The sequence below is a fragment of the Pelophylax lessonae genome (genome assembly GCF_965119305.1).
Source record: "Pelophylax lessonae genome assembly, chromosome: 3".
NCBI classification, from domain to species: domain Eukaryota; kingdom Metazoa; phylum Chordata; class Amphibia; order Anura; family Ranidae; genus Pelophylax; species Pelophylax lessonae.
The window spans coordinates 45614662-45629377 of record NC_138770.1 but is presented as its reverse complement, the minus strand read 5'-3'; the positions used below and the strand labels follow the sequence as shown (position 1 = coordinate 45629377).

At 48.5% G+C, this 14716-nt stretch overlaps 1 protein-coding gene across 1 annotated transcript in view; it reads right to left on the bottom strand.

The window, feature by feature from the left end:
• CAD (carbamoyl-phosphate synthetase 2, aspartate transcarbamylase, and dihydroorotase) overlaps positions 1-14716 on the bottom strand; it is a 68918-nt gene that overhangs the window by 14346 nt on the left and 39856 nt on the right. Inside the window, exons 21-35 of the mRNA XM_082249389.1 lie at positions 14404-14586; positions 13814-14032; positions 12086-12253; positions 11600-11782; positions 10241-10345; positions 9907-10152; positions 7011-7092; positions 6586-6752; positions 6326-6490; positions 5381-5512; positions 5105-5306; positions 4582-4772; positions 3427-3567; positions 3235-3330; positions 2983-3127 (exon numbers count right to left, since the gene is read on the bottom strand). Coding sequence (XP_082105515.1) covers positions 2983-3127; positions 3235-3330; positions 3427-3567; positions 4582-4772; positions 5105-5306; positions 5381-5512; positions 6326-6490; positions 6586-6752; positions 7011-7092; positions 9907-10152; positions 10241-10345; positions 11600-11782; positions 12086-12253; positions 13814-14032; positions 14404-14586 — 2425 coding nt within the window. The remainder of the gene's footprint in view (positions 1-2982; positions 3128-3234; positions 3331-3426; positions 3568-4581; positions 4773-5104; positions 5307-5380; positions 5513-6325; positions 6491-6585; positions 6753-7010; positions 7093-9906; positions 10153-10240; positions 10346-11599; positions 11783-12085; positions 12254-13813; positions 14033-14403; positions 14587-14716) is intronic.

The following is a 14716-nucleotide window of genomic DNA, read 5'->3' as shown; positions in this document are numbered from 1 at the left end:
ATCAATGGCAGAGCATGGCAAATCCCCAACTCGACAAAATCTAAAAAGGTTCTGGCGACATTCAGTGGCACAAAGCTACCCATTTATTGTTCCGGGATGGCAGCAGAATTTTCTAAAATGATAAACCTCAAGCTGCATCACCGGGACCCCCAACAGCATTGACGCTATTGGCATACACAGTGTTATGACCGGTCATCTGTAGGGGCAGTCACCCAGCTACATGCCGCTGAATCTTGCCAAGAATGATCTATAGCACCCAATTTCTTCTATTCAATCAGGGATAAAATCAGAGATACAATTGTGTAAGATGGACAAGTGCAGCAGTCTAGGGGAGAGTCCTGTTCACTAAAGGAAATCGTGGGCCAGCTATAACAGAAGCCAAGTGACTTAGTGTATCTCTATGGATACCACTGAGTAAAAATGGCCGCCGTTACGGCAATCAACCACTTCCACCTAAATAGAGCAGGTGTCTCAAACTGGCAGACCTTCCAGCTGTTGCGGAACTACAAGCCCCATCATGCCACTGCCTATGGGAGTCATGCTTTTAACTGTCAGCCTTGCAATGCCCTCATGGGAATTGGAGTTCTGCAACAGCTGGAGGGCCACCAGTTTGAGACCCCCTGATATAGTTTTCATTATAATCACGGGAAAGGAGAAGGGAGCTCCATACCCTAGTGCAGTGATGGCGAACCTTGGCACCCCAAATGTTTTGGAACTACATTTCCGTTAAGAACTCTGCAGTGTAGTTGAGCATCATGGGAAATGTAGTTCCAAAACATCTGGGGTGCCGAGGTTCACCATCACTGCCCTAGGGCCTAGATTGAGCCCATAGGTCCAGTTTACACAAGTGAAGTAAACACGACAAACGTCAAAGTGATTTCTGGGTTATGGGAAACGGATCACACTCGGATATAAAGATTATAGATTTTTAGGATAATCGGAGATTCTGGCAGAGGGATCAAGAACAATTTCACTGATTGGTGCGCTGAACGTTACCGATCTTCCCAGCGTTCCCTCTGAGCTGAGTGACCGACATCATCCTGGACACTGGACACCACAATGTAGAATTAGAAGAAGACTTAACACAGCGCCCCCTACCCACCATATCCCTGGGACCCCAGGGTCTCAGAGCTAATCTGATACTTAGATACCAAATAGGTTATAACTGGAGGCTGGGGGTCATAATCCCATTCCCTAGAAGGGGCAGCAAATTGTGGACTGATGGAAGGAGACAGCCACTACCAACACGGAAATGAAGGATCCAATGCGGTTCCCTACATCGCCTCTTACCAAATTTCCTGCTGGCTTTTCCTTTTCCATGTATTCCCCTACTGGCAATTCTCTCCCTAATACTGAACGGCTTTTTCCTTACATTAACCATACACATTACAAACCGATGGTAGATCTAACAGTGATCGGGGGTAAATTTAATGCATAGATCAGACCCTACCCTGCATCTAATGGAGATGAAAATATATCTTCTAATTAGAAGGTAACCAATCACATTCACTGAAGGGACAAGAACAAATGTATCATTTTTGCGGCTGGTATACTTCTATATGTATATCGTCAGGGACCCTAAAATGATACATTTATTCTTGTCCCTTCAGCGAATGGGATTGGTTACACACCAATGAGGATGTAATCACAACCTCAAATGTGTTGTATGCCCCAGTGAAACAATGTATGTAACCACTTTGTCCAGTTCTGATCTATAGCTGTGCTTTTGCCAACATTTTTCCTGTTTGCATTCTCAGCTCTACCCCAGGCTGAAGCCCATGTCACGGACGTTCGTATAGGGGAGCTACAGCACAACACTGTGTCCACTATGCCCCTCTACTCTAGCAGGTTGCCTGCACTGTGTTTCAGTCTAATTAGTGCCCCTTCCACTCACTGTGGCTTTTCTAAATCTTCATGTCTATTTGCACTGTCAGCTTCACCCTAGGCTGAAGCCCAATTTACGGATGTTCTAATGGGGGGGGGGGGGGGAATGTTCCATTTCGATAGGCGTCACTTACCCCTCCCCCCATGGGGAATAACAGCACCCCCTCTCCTCCCGGCACTGTAGCCACCGTCACCCCTCCTCCCGGCACTGTAGCCACCGTCACCCCTCCTCCTCCTCGCACTGTAGCCACCGTCACCCCTCCACCTCCTCCTCCTAGCACTGTAGCCACCGTCACCCCTCCTCCTCCTCCCAGCACTGTAGCCACCGTCACCCCTCCTCCCAGCACTGTAGCCACCGTCACCCCTTCGCCTCCTCCCGGCACTGTAGCCACCGTCACCCCTCCTCCCGACACTGTAGCCACCGTCACCCCTCCTCCCGACACTGTAGCCACCATCACCCCTCCTCCCGACACTGTAGCCACCATCACCCCTCCTCCTCCCGGCACTGTAGTCACCGTTACCCCTCCTCCTCCCAGCACTACACCCACCACCCCCTCTCCTGGTCAAACAGTAGTAGGAGGAGGACAGGAACATGCTGTCAACCACCCTAGCCCACTGATCAGAATGGGACGGGACCAAGTACTACACAGATTGGGAGATGATCTTGTAGTCACCTCTTTAACTATAGGCATTTCCTTAAAATTGCATCTTTAATTGTTGATCGCATGATTTTTGGATCACTTGTATTGAACGTGCCACTATAGGGCGACTCAAATGGTTTACACTCTTGTTTTGCCAGCCCACTAGGGCCAACCATTCATGTGGTCATTGTTTTAGCACATCTGTATTGCACCATTTTTATTTTTGTGGGTGAACTAATCTAAGATATGAGAATCCCTCTTTTCAGGCTTATTGAACAGTTTGTTCCGTGGTTTTAGCTTGGCATATGTTGTGGTGCAGACTCCAACCGAGTGCCCGGGAATATAAGCCCCCTATCAATGTGTTCTATTATCTACATATGAACATTTGCCTCTAGCTGGGCTGCGATTACGCCCCAAGGCCACCCTATGAGCAATTCCAACCTCCCTCACACCTCACCTGGCAGGCCGGGGTCAGACGAGCGGTGGATTCTTGGCGGTAGATGGAAGCGGGCTTCAGCGGCAGGAGCGGCTCTCCGAGGGCTGGGGGCCCGGCTCCGAACTATTTCACTCTGCACGGTCACATGACGATGGCGTTCCGGAGTCTGAAAGAAAAACCTCCGTCAGCCTAAAATATCCTACTTTATAACAAAATGGTGAGACTGTGGAAACATCTTAAAAATAAAAAAGTTATAAAATTTTAGAGACTTACCTTAAGGACTTCTTTATTCTGGGTGGGAACAGTCTGAGGTGCCAGTGGAGGAGTCCACTTCCTGACATCCTGACCGTAACCAGCCGGCACAAGGACCTAAAAGAAAAAAAAAAGAAAAAATCATCCAGAAGGTTGAGGGTCCCGGGACACATTTAAGCATCACATACAGCTGGAGAGAATTGGAGGACCTACCTGTCCATCAATGTACGCCACTTCACCTCGCAGGACAACCCTACGCACGGCTCCCTTCAACTTCATTCCCTCAAATGGGGTCCACTTGGATTTGGTGAACTGCATAGACTGCGGGACAACCCACTCATGTTCCAAATCCACCTGTTAATAAATGGGAAACCATGTAGAAGATAAAAGCAGAGAAAAAAGGGCGATCCATCACGTGAGGTGTGAAAAGGCGAGGGCGATCCATCACGTGAGGTGTGAAAAGGCGAGGGAGACCCATCACGTGAGGTGGGGAAAGGCGAGGGAGACCCATCACGTGAGGTGGGGAAAGGCGAGGGAGACCCATCACGTGAGGTGGGAAATGGCGAGGGTGACCCATCACGTGAGGTGGGGAAAAGGCGAGGGAGACCCATCACGTGAGGTGGGGAAAGGCGAGGGTGATCCATCACGTGAGGTGGGAAATGGCGAGGGAGATCCATCACGTGAGGTGGGAAAGGCGAGAGAGATCCATCACGTGAGGTGGGAAAAGGCGAGGGCGATCCATCACGTGAGGTGGGAAAAGGCGAGGGCGATCCATCACGTGAGGTGAGAAAGGCAAAAGAGATCCATCACGTGAGGTGGGAAAAGGCGAGGGCGATCCATCACGTGAGGTGGGAAAAGGCCAGGGAGATCCATCACGTGAGGTGGGAAATGGCGAGAGAGATCCATCACGTGAGGTGGGAAAGGCAAAAGAGATCCATCACGTGAGGTGGGAAAGGCAAAAGAGATCCATCACGTGAGGTGGGAAAAGGCGAGGGCGATCCATCACGTGAGGTGGGAAAAGGCGAGGGCGATCCATCACGTGAGGTGGGAAAAGGCGAGGGCGATCCATCACGTGAGGTGGGAAAAGGCGAGGGCGATCCATCACGTGAGGTGGGAAAAGGCGAGGGCGATCCATCACGTGAGGTGGGAAAAGGCGAAGGCGATCCATCACGCGAGGTGGGAAAAGGCGAGGGCGATCCATCACGCGAGGTGGGAAAAGGCGAGGGCGATCCATCACGCGAGGTGGGAAAAGGCGAGGGCGATCCATCACGCGAGGTGGCATGAAAGAAGATCTAGGAAGTGAGAGGATCTAGGCGATGAGGTGGGTGGGGGGGGGGTACTGAGATGAAAGCTGTTCCTCGCACTTACCTCAACATATGTATTCTCTTGGACTGGCAGTGAGAATATTTTGCGGGGGTTGTCATACAGGCGCTTAATGATGTCATCTATCATCAGTCGTCCGTCGCTAACAGCAGTGAGCAGTAGGGGAAGCATAGTCTCCAGGCCAGGATACCCAGGGGGTGGGTTTGGCCCTTCCTTCTCCTCCACAGAGTGGGGGGCTAAAGAAAGAGGAAATCACCAAAACGTCATGGCGTCCAGTTTTAATAAAAATTGTGAAAAAAAATAAAAAAATACACCCCTCTGACTGTAACCTCTTGTGCCAACACTCCACTTGACCAAAGCTTGGGTCACCCTGTTCATCTCTTACCAAAATCCTTTTGAGTTGTGGCAGTCATCCTATTTGCTATAGTCTGGGCAGCAGTCAATTATCCCTTTCCTTCCCTAGAAAGAACTCGCTCTATCCCATCGCTTTTAGGAATTGGTCCACATATGAATAATGTGGATATGGCACAGGCTATATCTGTATGGTAAATTTAATAGAAATCCTTACCGTGATCAGTGGCGAAGCAGTCTATGATGTCCAGGTTGTCCCACAAGGCCTGCATGTCCTCTCTTGTCCCAAGCATGGGACGCACTTGCCCTCTCTTATCCCCCAGTCGGTCAAGGTCATCCAGGCAGAGGAAGAGGTGATGGGGCGCTACCTCGCAGGTAACTTTGATGCCTTTCTGCTTGGCAGCCTTAATGATCAGGATCTAAAAAAGGCAAAGTCAACTGATTAATGGATATCATATGGCATATTAAAGGCTCAACAGGCTGGGGGACTCACCTCTTCCTTCTTAGCCACATGGCAGATGTGCACCGAACGCTTATACAGCTGAGCCACCATCAGAATTGCTGCAACCGTCTGGTTTTCCGCATGAGCTACAATGGGCAAGTGAGACGGCCACTTCTCAAAGTGCTGCAAAAAAAGGCAAACATTAGTACAGATCAGATTCCAACTGCCCAGGAGAAAATGAACTTGAGATATCACCTCAATTGAGAAGGACGCCAAACCCAACTCCCCAAGGAAAAGAACCAAAATCAGAATCCAACCGTCCAAGAGAAAACAGTCCAGAGCGGTCACCCAAAAAAAAAAAAAAGAGGGACTCAGGACCCAACCTCCCAAGAGATAATTGAACCCCCCTGGATGTTACACCAAACTGAGGGGGCCTCAGAACCCAATGGCCTAGGAGAAAATTGACTAGAGATGTCCCAGAACCCTTCCAACCATTTGGGAACAAAAGGACCATAGACCTGAGAACCCAGAGCCTTTCCGTGCCCACCTGGGAAACACTGGTCCTTATGTTCCCAAGTAAACACTGGAAGGTTCAAAGACCCAAGAACTTTCCAGTTACCACTAGGGAACACAAGGACAAGAGACCCGAGAACCCAGAGCCCTTCTAGCACCCACTTCGGAACACAGAACCTTTGAGTGTATACTTGAGAACAGAAGAACCGAAGATCCAAGAACCCAGAGCCCTTCCAGCGTCCATCTGGGAACACAGAACTTTCCGGTATCCACTTGGGAACACAAAGACCAGAGATCTGAGAACCCAGGGGCCCATCTGGGAAAACAGAACCTTCCAGGACCCACTTGGAAACACAAGAACCAGAGAACTGAGAGCCCAGAGCTCCTCCAGCCGGACAAGCGAGGAGTCCAGACTGAAAACACTTAATGGACATAGGATAGTCTTCTTCTAGAATAGAAGAGAATATGGCAGTGTGAACTCACCTCCATCCACAAAGAGACATTGTCCATCTTGAGCTGAGAGTACGTGTCATTCAGATACATCTTCAGTCCAGCCGCTGAACTGGCGATGGAGGAGAGGGAGCCGGCATTATCCGAACAGGCGCCCAGGAACAGGGCGAAGTCACATCGGGCACCAACCTCTGCTAGCTGAGATGAAAAGATGGAATTATATCAGGAGGGGAAAAAAAAAAAAAAAAAAAACAACAGCTGGTGGAACTACAATACATAAGCACATCGCTCACCTTCTGCGCCAGGGAGAAGGTGGTAGCATCAGTGATGGCCGGATTGGTGTTGGGCATGGCACACACCATAGTGACTCCTCCCGCCAGAGCCGCCGCGGTGCCAGAGCAGAAGTCTTCTTTGTGTGTGGCACCAGGTTCTCGTAGATGTACATGTACGTCAATTAGACCTAAGGAGATGGGAATAGGGCAATACCAAAAATTACCAATTAGCCAGGTATTTCTCAAAAATTAGTTGGTTTATGTACCCTACCTGTTTTACCAAGCAAGGTAATAGTAGCCAGTCTTGTAACACGTGGAAGAACATGCATGTTACCACGCTACAAGAGAGGGAGACTGCCAAGACCAGGAACTCTTCCCTACGATTGCACACAAACTACTGTAAAATTACAGCAAAAATTAGAGCTGTAGAGGAAAATCAAAATAACCTGGAAGACGTATGAACTTCTGGGAGGTCATACAGTCAACGTGGGTCTTCACGGGAGGGGCGGCTCCGATCTGACGCAGAGCCTAGAACAGAACAGAGGGAATCAACATTAAACCACGCACTGAGCTATTCCATTTCATGGCCCTTTTCAGATGTTCTTTGACACCATCCTGATACAAGTACAGCAAGGAAGAAGAAACCCAAAACCACCCGGCCAACGTGGACTCTTTATAAAGATGGAATCTGAAGTAATCTTATATAAAGGCACTTTGTATAAACATGGACACACATCTAAGTGTACCTATTCATGAATTGATTATACCAACTCCCAACAGTCAGGTTAGTCCTAGATAACCACTCCTCCCCCTCCTATTGTCTTTGGGGATGTTAACCACTTGTCAACCGCAATAAGTTTATATACTTTGCAGTTTGCAAGTGGTTTACCGGGATTATGGCTGAAGCTATCAACCATAACCCCACGAGACGGTTAGACGGGGAACATCACTCTTGAGGAGATTTAGATTCCTAGGGCATATGCAGATGAGTAAGGCTCTGGGTCCTGATGGGGTCCCTATTGACTTACAGTACCAGGAATTGTTGGCACCAAGGCTCACAGCCCTTTTTGCCCAGTTCACCTCCCTAGACTCTCTGCCTAAATCTAGGTTAGAGGCTCTTACTGTGTTGGTGCTCAAACCCAGCAAGGACCCCGAGGCCTGTGCGTCATATAGGCCCATTTCCTTACTTAAAGCGGAGTTCCACCCTGGGACATTTTTTTTTTTTTTATAAAAATACCCCCGGGACAGTCAGGGCTAGTGCATTCCACAATGGCTAGCCTCTGATCTGTCCCGGGTTGCACTTACCTGCAAGAAGAATTACTTACCTTGAAAATGTATTGTCCAGCGCTGCCATCTCAGGTGGGGGCAGCTTGAAGCCAGCGCGATCCTCTTCCGTCCCACGATGCACTGCACCGGCCCCGCCGTCACTTCCGGTGCAGCAGCGTCATCCCTGCACAGCTTCTGGGCATGCCCTATCTATCTATCTATATCTATCCTTGTATTATCTATCTATCTATATATATATAAAAAATATGATTGTGGGGGCTCCATGTAATTTTCTAGCAAAAAAATATGGATTTAAACGTGTCAACAAAAAGTGCCAGAAAAAGCCTGGTCTTCAGGTGGTGAAGCATTCCTTATCTTCTGCCCATTCTATACAAAAAAAAACTCCTTTCATTTTTAAGATAAAACACCAAGCCCTACCTCCCCCCAATTTCCTCTATTGAAAGGATCCCTCTCAAATTACCTGCAAACTTACATCTCCACAACGAAACCCTTTGAAGCCGCAGAGGCTTTCGAGCCTCCCCTCATTTCCTGTCTTTTCATAAAGCCCCTCTCCTCTTGATCCCTACGGTCACTAGACTACCTATCAAATTTCTCTGACATCAAAAAACATGGTTCGCCCTTAGTCATGTGTGGGCACAATTATAGGGGAATTATTAGGGTCCACATAAGGGGCGGGGGGGGGGGGGGGGGGATGAGCGAGTTTGGGGTGGAGGAGCTTGACTGGCCTGCATAGAGTCCTGACCTCAACCCGAAAGAACACCTTTGGGATGAATTAGAACGGAGACTGCAAACCAGGCCTTCTTATCCAACATCAGTACCTGACCTCACAAATGCGCTTCTGGAAGAATGGTCAAACATTCTCATAGACACACTCCTAAACCTTGTGGACAACCTTCCCAGAAGAGTTGAAGCTGTTATAGCTGCAAAGGGTGGGCCAACTCAATATTGAACCCTACGGACTAAGACCGGGATGCCATCAAAATTCATGTGCGTATAAAAGGTGGGCATCCAAATACTTTTAACAATACAGTGTGAATGGAGTGCCAGTAACTCGCACATCCGTATCAAAGCCTTTAGCTACAGAATAGCTTACATGTTTCGGCAAATAGCCTTAGTCATAAGCTAGGACTAAGGCTATTTTACAAAACATGTAAGCCATTCTTATCGTCTATTCTGTAGCTAAAGACTGATACGGATGTGCGAGTTGCCAGCTCTTCATTTATCTGTATTCTGTTTGGGGATTTGGAGGACACTTGGAGCCAGACCAGACTATTCAGATTCCTCCCATCTATTCTGGGACCTGGAAGGGAGCACTGCATCTGTTTTTCATTTGTATTTACTGGGTACAGCATAGCTGTGCCATCTGCTGATCAGTTCATTGACTGTGTTCTGTTAGAGCAGGGGTCTTCAAACTATGGCCCTCCAGTTGTTCAGGAACTAAAATTCCCATCAGGTCTTTGAATGTCAGAGTTTTACAATGCCTCACGGGATGTGTAGTTCCGCAACAGCTGGAGGGCCGTAGTTTGAGGATCCCTGTATTTGAGTGTTCAGGAGACTGCACAGCTAAAGTCTGTAGCAACCAGTGTCCCGCAGGTAGGGGCATGCACGTCTAAAGGGATTCTGAGAATTTGTTTTTTCATTAAACGCTTAAGTCAGAGGGCTGTGGCGTTTATAGAAGCATGACGTCCCTTACAATCAAAATAAGCAAAGACCAGCAGACAGACCTAGAGATGATGATACTGGGTCTCAAAAGAGACCACCAGTGTGGTTGGTCATCACTGGTTCCTCCACAGATTTACTTTTAAACCCAGAGTTGACACTGGGTCTCAAAAGAGACCACCAGTGTGGTCACCACTGGTTCCACCACAGATTTACTTTGTAACCCAGAGATGACACTGGGTCTCAACAGACCACCAGTGTGGTCACCACTGGTTCCGCCACAGATTTACTTTGTAACCCATTTTTGCATAAACTTTCGCTCTACAGTCCCAGCCATCCATCTCCAGCACATAAGGACTAAGCAGTCACCAATCCTATTCCCCCAACACCCCTCACCTCCACAAACAGTTTGGTGCACTTGATGTCGATGATCAGGGGAACGGAGTAATCCACCGCCAAGCGGCGAGTGCGGTACCCGCGGGTAACAAAGGAGGAAAGCCTGCGACCGCCGGAATTTCTCATGGATAGGTTGATGACCAGATCAAAGTGGTTCTCGGACAGATGGTCCATAATGCTCCCCTGCTTCTCCTTCATGTGCCCATCGCTGTCCGGATCCTCAAAGACCCAATCCATCGCCTTAATCTGCAAGACGCCAATAAAAATGGTTATGGCTGGAGTTGGGGAGACACTGAAAAAAAAGGAGACTGACAATACAAACGCATGAGATTACCTTGATTCCGTGTTCAGTATAGAAGTCAGCTGTGCCAAGACTGGCATACAGGCTGTACCCGAGGGTCTCCAGGGCCCGCACGGTGGGCAAGAGCTCACTCTTATTCTGTAGGAGAAAAAAGTCCAAAATACTAAGAGGCAGAGGTTATGCTTGTGAAGAAATAGATGCATGTCTAAGTTTACGAGTTCTGGGTAAAAGCCATTTGTACATTGCAAGACTTAAAGTGGTTGTAATCCCGACATTAAATATGTACAAAGCACATCCCTCTACAGTGTGCGCTTGTCTCAGTCCGGAGCACTAAGTGTAATTTCTGTCTGCTGCCCCCTTCCTCTGCTATCAGCATGAATCACATCTGAAAAGTTTTCCTGACACCAAGAGAAAAATGGTGAAAGGGGGGAGGGAGCTCCAGCACACAGCCTGAGATTGACTGCCTCTGCTCTGTTCCTGTGTACAGGGGGCGATGCCTTCCCTCCAATCAGCTCTCCTCATTGTGTAGCCTCAACTCTCCTGTAACGGAACCGAGACCCACACTGTGCTTGTTAACCTAACAGGATCTCTAAAGAAAAGGCATCCCCACAACATAAGTGCTGCTGAATACCCAAGGAGAGCAAGAGCACGTAGAACTTGGTCATGTTCTGATCTGTGCTACGATTACTGAACTAGTGTATCGCCCTCCCTTCTCCTCCTCCCCCCAACCTCCGTTTGACCATGCTGCTCAACAAAACCACTATTTTATAAGGTCTGAGTAACAGCACCCATCTGACAGAAGGCACATGCTTAAGATGAGTGTCATCACTCACCACACCAGGGTGGGTAGCTTGAATCAAAACAGAAACTGATAACTAGTAAACAAAAAGGACAGCTTTCGGTGATTAGTAGCTCAACAGGGAAAAAAAAAAAAAAGTCCATAAATTGGGCTTTGGTCTAGGAAGGAGCTGACAGCCAGCACAAAATCCCTTTTATTGCACAATGTGGTCACGTATCAAAACCGAGCCAAATGCTACGCGTACTTGATCCCTTGGGGGATTCATCAACGATCAAGTTGTGGTGAAAACCCTTTAAAACAAAACACTCTGCAGACTAGGTTCCTGAAGAATCTAAAGTAAACCAGAAGACCAACTTATTAATTGTGCCTGTATTGTTTTCTGGGCTTCATGGCACCAGAAGTTCTTTCATTCAGAGGAGGTTTACCAACACTGAGAAGAATCTCTAAATTCAGACCCATCGTTATCTGAGTATTAAAGTCAGTGAAGCGATCTGAGTATTAAAGTCAGTGAAGCGATCTGAGTATTAAAGTCAGTGAAGCGATCCGAGTATTAAAGTCAGTGAAGCGACAAAGCCGCCCTCCCAATCTCTCACCTTGTAGCTTCCGATGGTGAGCAGAATGTTCTTCTGTGGAATCTTAAAGCCGGTACTCAGCATGGCCTTCAGATAAGCTTCGTATCGGTTCTCTCCAAAGCAGGCCACCTCCCCCGTGCTGGTCATCTCCACCCCCAGGACCACATCTGCCCCGGCCAGACGAGAGAAGGAGAACTGAGGCACCTGGGATAGGAGGAGGAAAAAAAAAAAAAAAAATTTTAAATCACCTAATGACTGGCAAACACACCTGGTGCCCAAGTTTGAGCTTTCTTGCCAAAACTCCTTATAACTGTATGAAAAGCTCCAGATTTCTACTTTGCCAAGGACAGTGATGGGGAACCTTGGCACCCCCAGATGTTTTGGAACTACATTTCCCATTATGCTCAACTACACTGCAGAGTGTATGAGCATCATGGGAAATGTAGTTCCAAAACATCTGGGGTGCCAAGGTTCCCCATCACTGGCCTAGGACGACAGAAGACTTACCTTCACACCCACAATTCCCATCCCCGTCATCAGTCCAACCGGCTCCACTTCCTCTCCCATGATCACCTGCGTGGCCAGAGCCACCATGTCCACCCCTAAAGTCTTGGAGACGAAGGGGAAGGAGCGAGAGACTCGGACGTTGCATTCGATCACTTTCAGCTGATCATCCTGCAGAGACAAGAAGGAGAATATAAGTCCAAGGTGACAAACATGTTAGATGAAATGTATATATGTGTTTGAGTAATAGCACACATGATGATGATAGATGGGAGATATTGGAGCGTAGGCCAGACTAGCTACACGTGGAGCCAAGCAATGCTGAAAAAAGTGAGGGGTGAACGACCTGAAGTCCACAATTGGAGAATGGTCTCATGTGGTCAAGTAACCCAACTACATAACTTAGCACAATCCCGAGCTCATGACGCCCCATCCAAACCTAGCATTCAATAAATGGCTCACTGCATCATGAGAGGCCGAGAGCACGCCAAGCAAACCATGACCAAGTGTTAGGAGACATTCAAGTCCTAAACCCAGATATCTATTTTCCCTCTCCATGTGGCTCATCAATTTTTCTATCCCCCCAGATCTGGAAACCATTCAAGTGTAAGACTGGTGGGAGCTGCAGAGAGACCACTTCACAAAGTGGAATCTTTTTTGTGTTTTAGCCAGATGTAAAATTAAAAAGAAGAATTTTTAAATACCTACATAAGGCTGGGGCTCCTTCTTGAGGCGACAGGTTCACTTTAACCACATCCCGCCCGCCCTATAGCAGAATGACGGCGGGAATGTGGTTGTATTATCCTGACCGGACGTCATATTACGGCGGCAGGACAATACGCTCTGTGCGCCCCCCGGGGGCACGCAGAGCAGCGATCGGTGATGCGAGGTGTCAGTCTGACTCCATGCATCTCCGATCTGACGTAGGCTCTTTACCATGTGACCAGCCGTGTCCAATCACGGCTGGTCACATAGTAAACAGGAAGAGCCGTTGATCGGCTTTCCTCAGTATGTGCCTGACAGGCACGAGTAAAGGAGCGCTGATCTGCGGCTCCCCTGACAGGTGGGGGTCGGCACTGGTAATCAGATCATTGATTACCAGTGCAGACCCTCAGGGGGGGGTGCCACTAGAACCACCAGGGATGCCCACCCATGACCCCAGGGATGCCCACTATGGCCACCAGGGATGGCAATCAGGGCTCAGGGAGCCCCCCATTGCCCTCCCCATCAGTGCTGCCCGCCAGTGCCCATCATTGCCATCAGTGTCACCCACCAGTGCCCATCATTGCCATCAGTGCCGCCTATCAGCGCCCATTAGTGCCGCCCGTCAGTGCCACCCCATCAGTGCCTCCCCATCAGTGCAGGAAAAAACGTATTTACAAAATTGTATAACAAACAAAAAAAATTTTTTTTTTTCTCCAAACTTTTCGGTCTTTTTTATTTGTTTAACAAAAAGGAAAAAACCCAGAGGTGATCAAATACCACCAAAAGAAAGCTCTATTTGTGGGGGGAAAATGACATACATTTGGTGTAGGTACAGTGTTGCATGACCGCGCAATTGTCATTCAAAATGCAACAGAGCTAAAAGGGGAAAATTGGCCTGGGCAGGAAGGGGGTGAAAGTGCCCGGTATTGAAGTGGTTAATAAGCAGATCACGTGAGGGCTTATGAGCGGACAGACCAGGCAGATGGTAAGTGAGGTCATAATAGTGAGACGAGTCGGCACTCTTACCTTGGCGATGAGCTGCAGGTTGAAGGGGCCGGTCACCTGGAGCTCCAGTCCCACTGCATGGACGATGGCTTTGATCCTCTCCAGGGTTTTGGGGGTGATGTCCTGAGGAGGGGTGACCAGCGTGGCATCTCCAGAGTGGACTCCGGCATTCTCGACATGCTCACAGATGGCAATGGCAACCACCACCCCATCACAGGCCACGGCATCCACATCTATCTCCTAGGGGGAGCACAACGTACACAGCATTAACACTACAAATACAAAGGCTTCATCAAATCTCAAAGAGGCCAATGTAAATGACCCAGCTTGTTCATCAGGGGGTCTGCAGAATAAAATACAAAAGATAGAACTGGATAGTACGGATAGGCGTTCAAGCATTCTACCAGAATTCCTCTATAAAGTCAGACTGTTTTTCATTTTTGTGACATAATCCAAATACTTAATAGTTTACAGCAGTTACATTATTCTGAGCCCCAATACATGATTATTTCTTGCCCTTGGTATTCTGGTTTTCATCTGGTGAGGTCAGAGGGTTCAATAACTCACCAGATCACATTCTTAATCCAAGAAAAAAAAAAAACCAGACTGACCTTGGCTTCCTGGATGAATTTGGAGATGACCACGGGATGTTCTTTGGACACGGCCACGGCATTGCTGAGAACTTTCTCCAGATCTTCATCGCAATAGGCGACGTTCATGGCGGCCCCGCTAAGAACGTAGGAGGGGCGCACCACGCAGGGGAACCCCACCGAGTTACAGAACTGCAGAGCGCACTAGAGAGACAGAAAGAAAGGTGAGTGAGGGGGGATTGAGCCAGACCCAGTGTGCCCCCGGATCCCAAGAGGAGGGCCGAGCAGGCCCGGCATACCCCCGGATCCCAAGAGGAGGGCCGAGCAGGCCCGG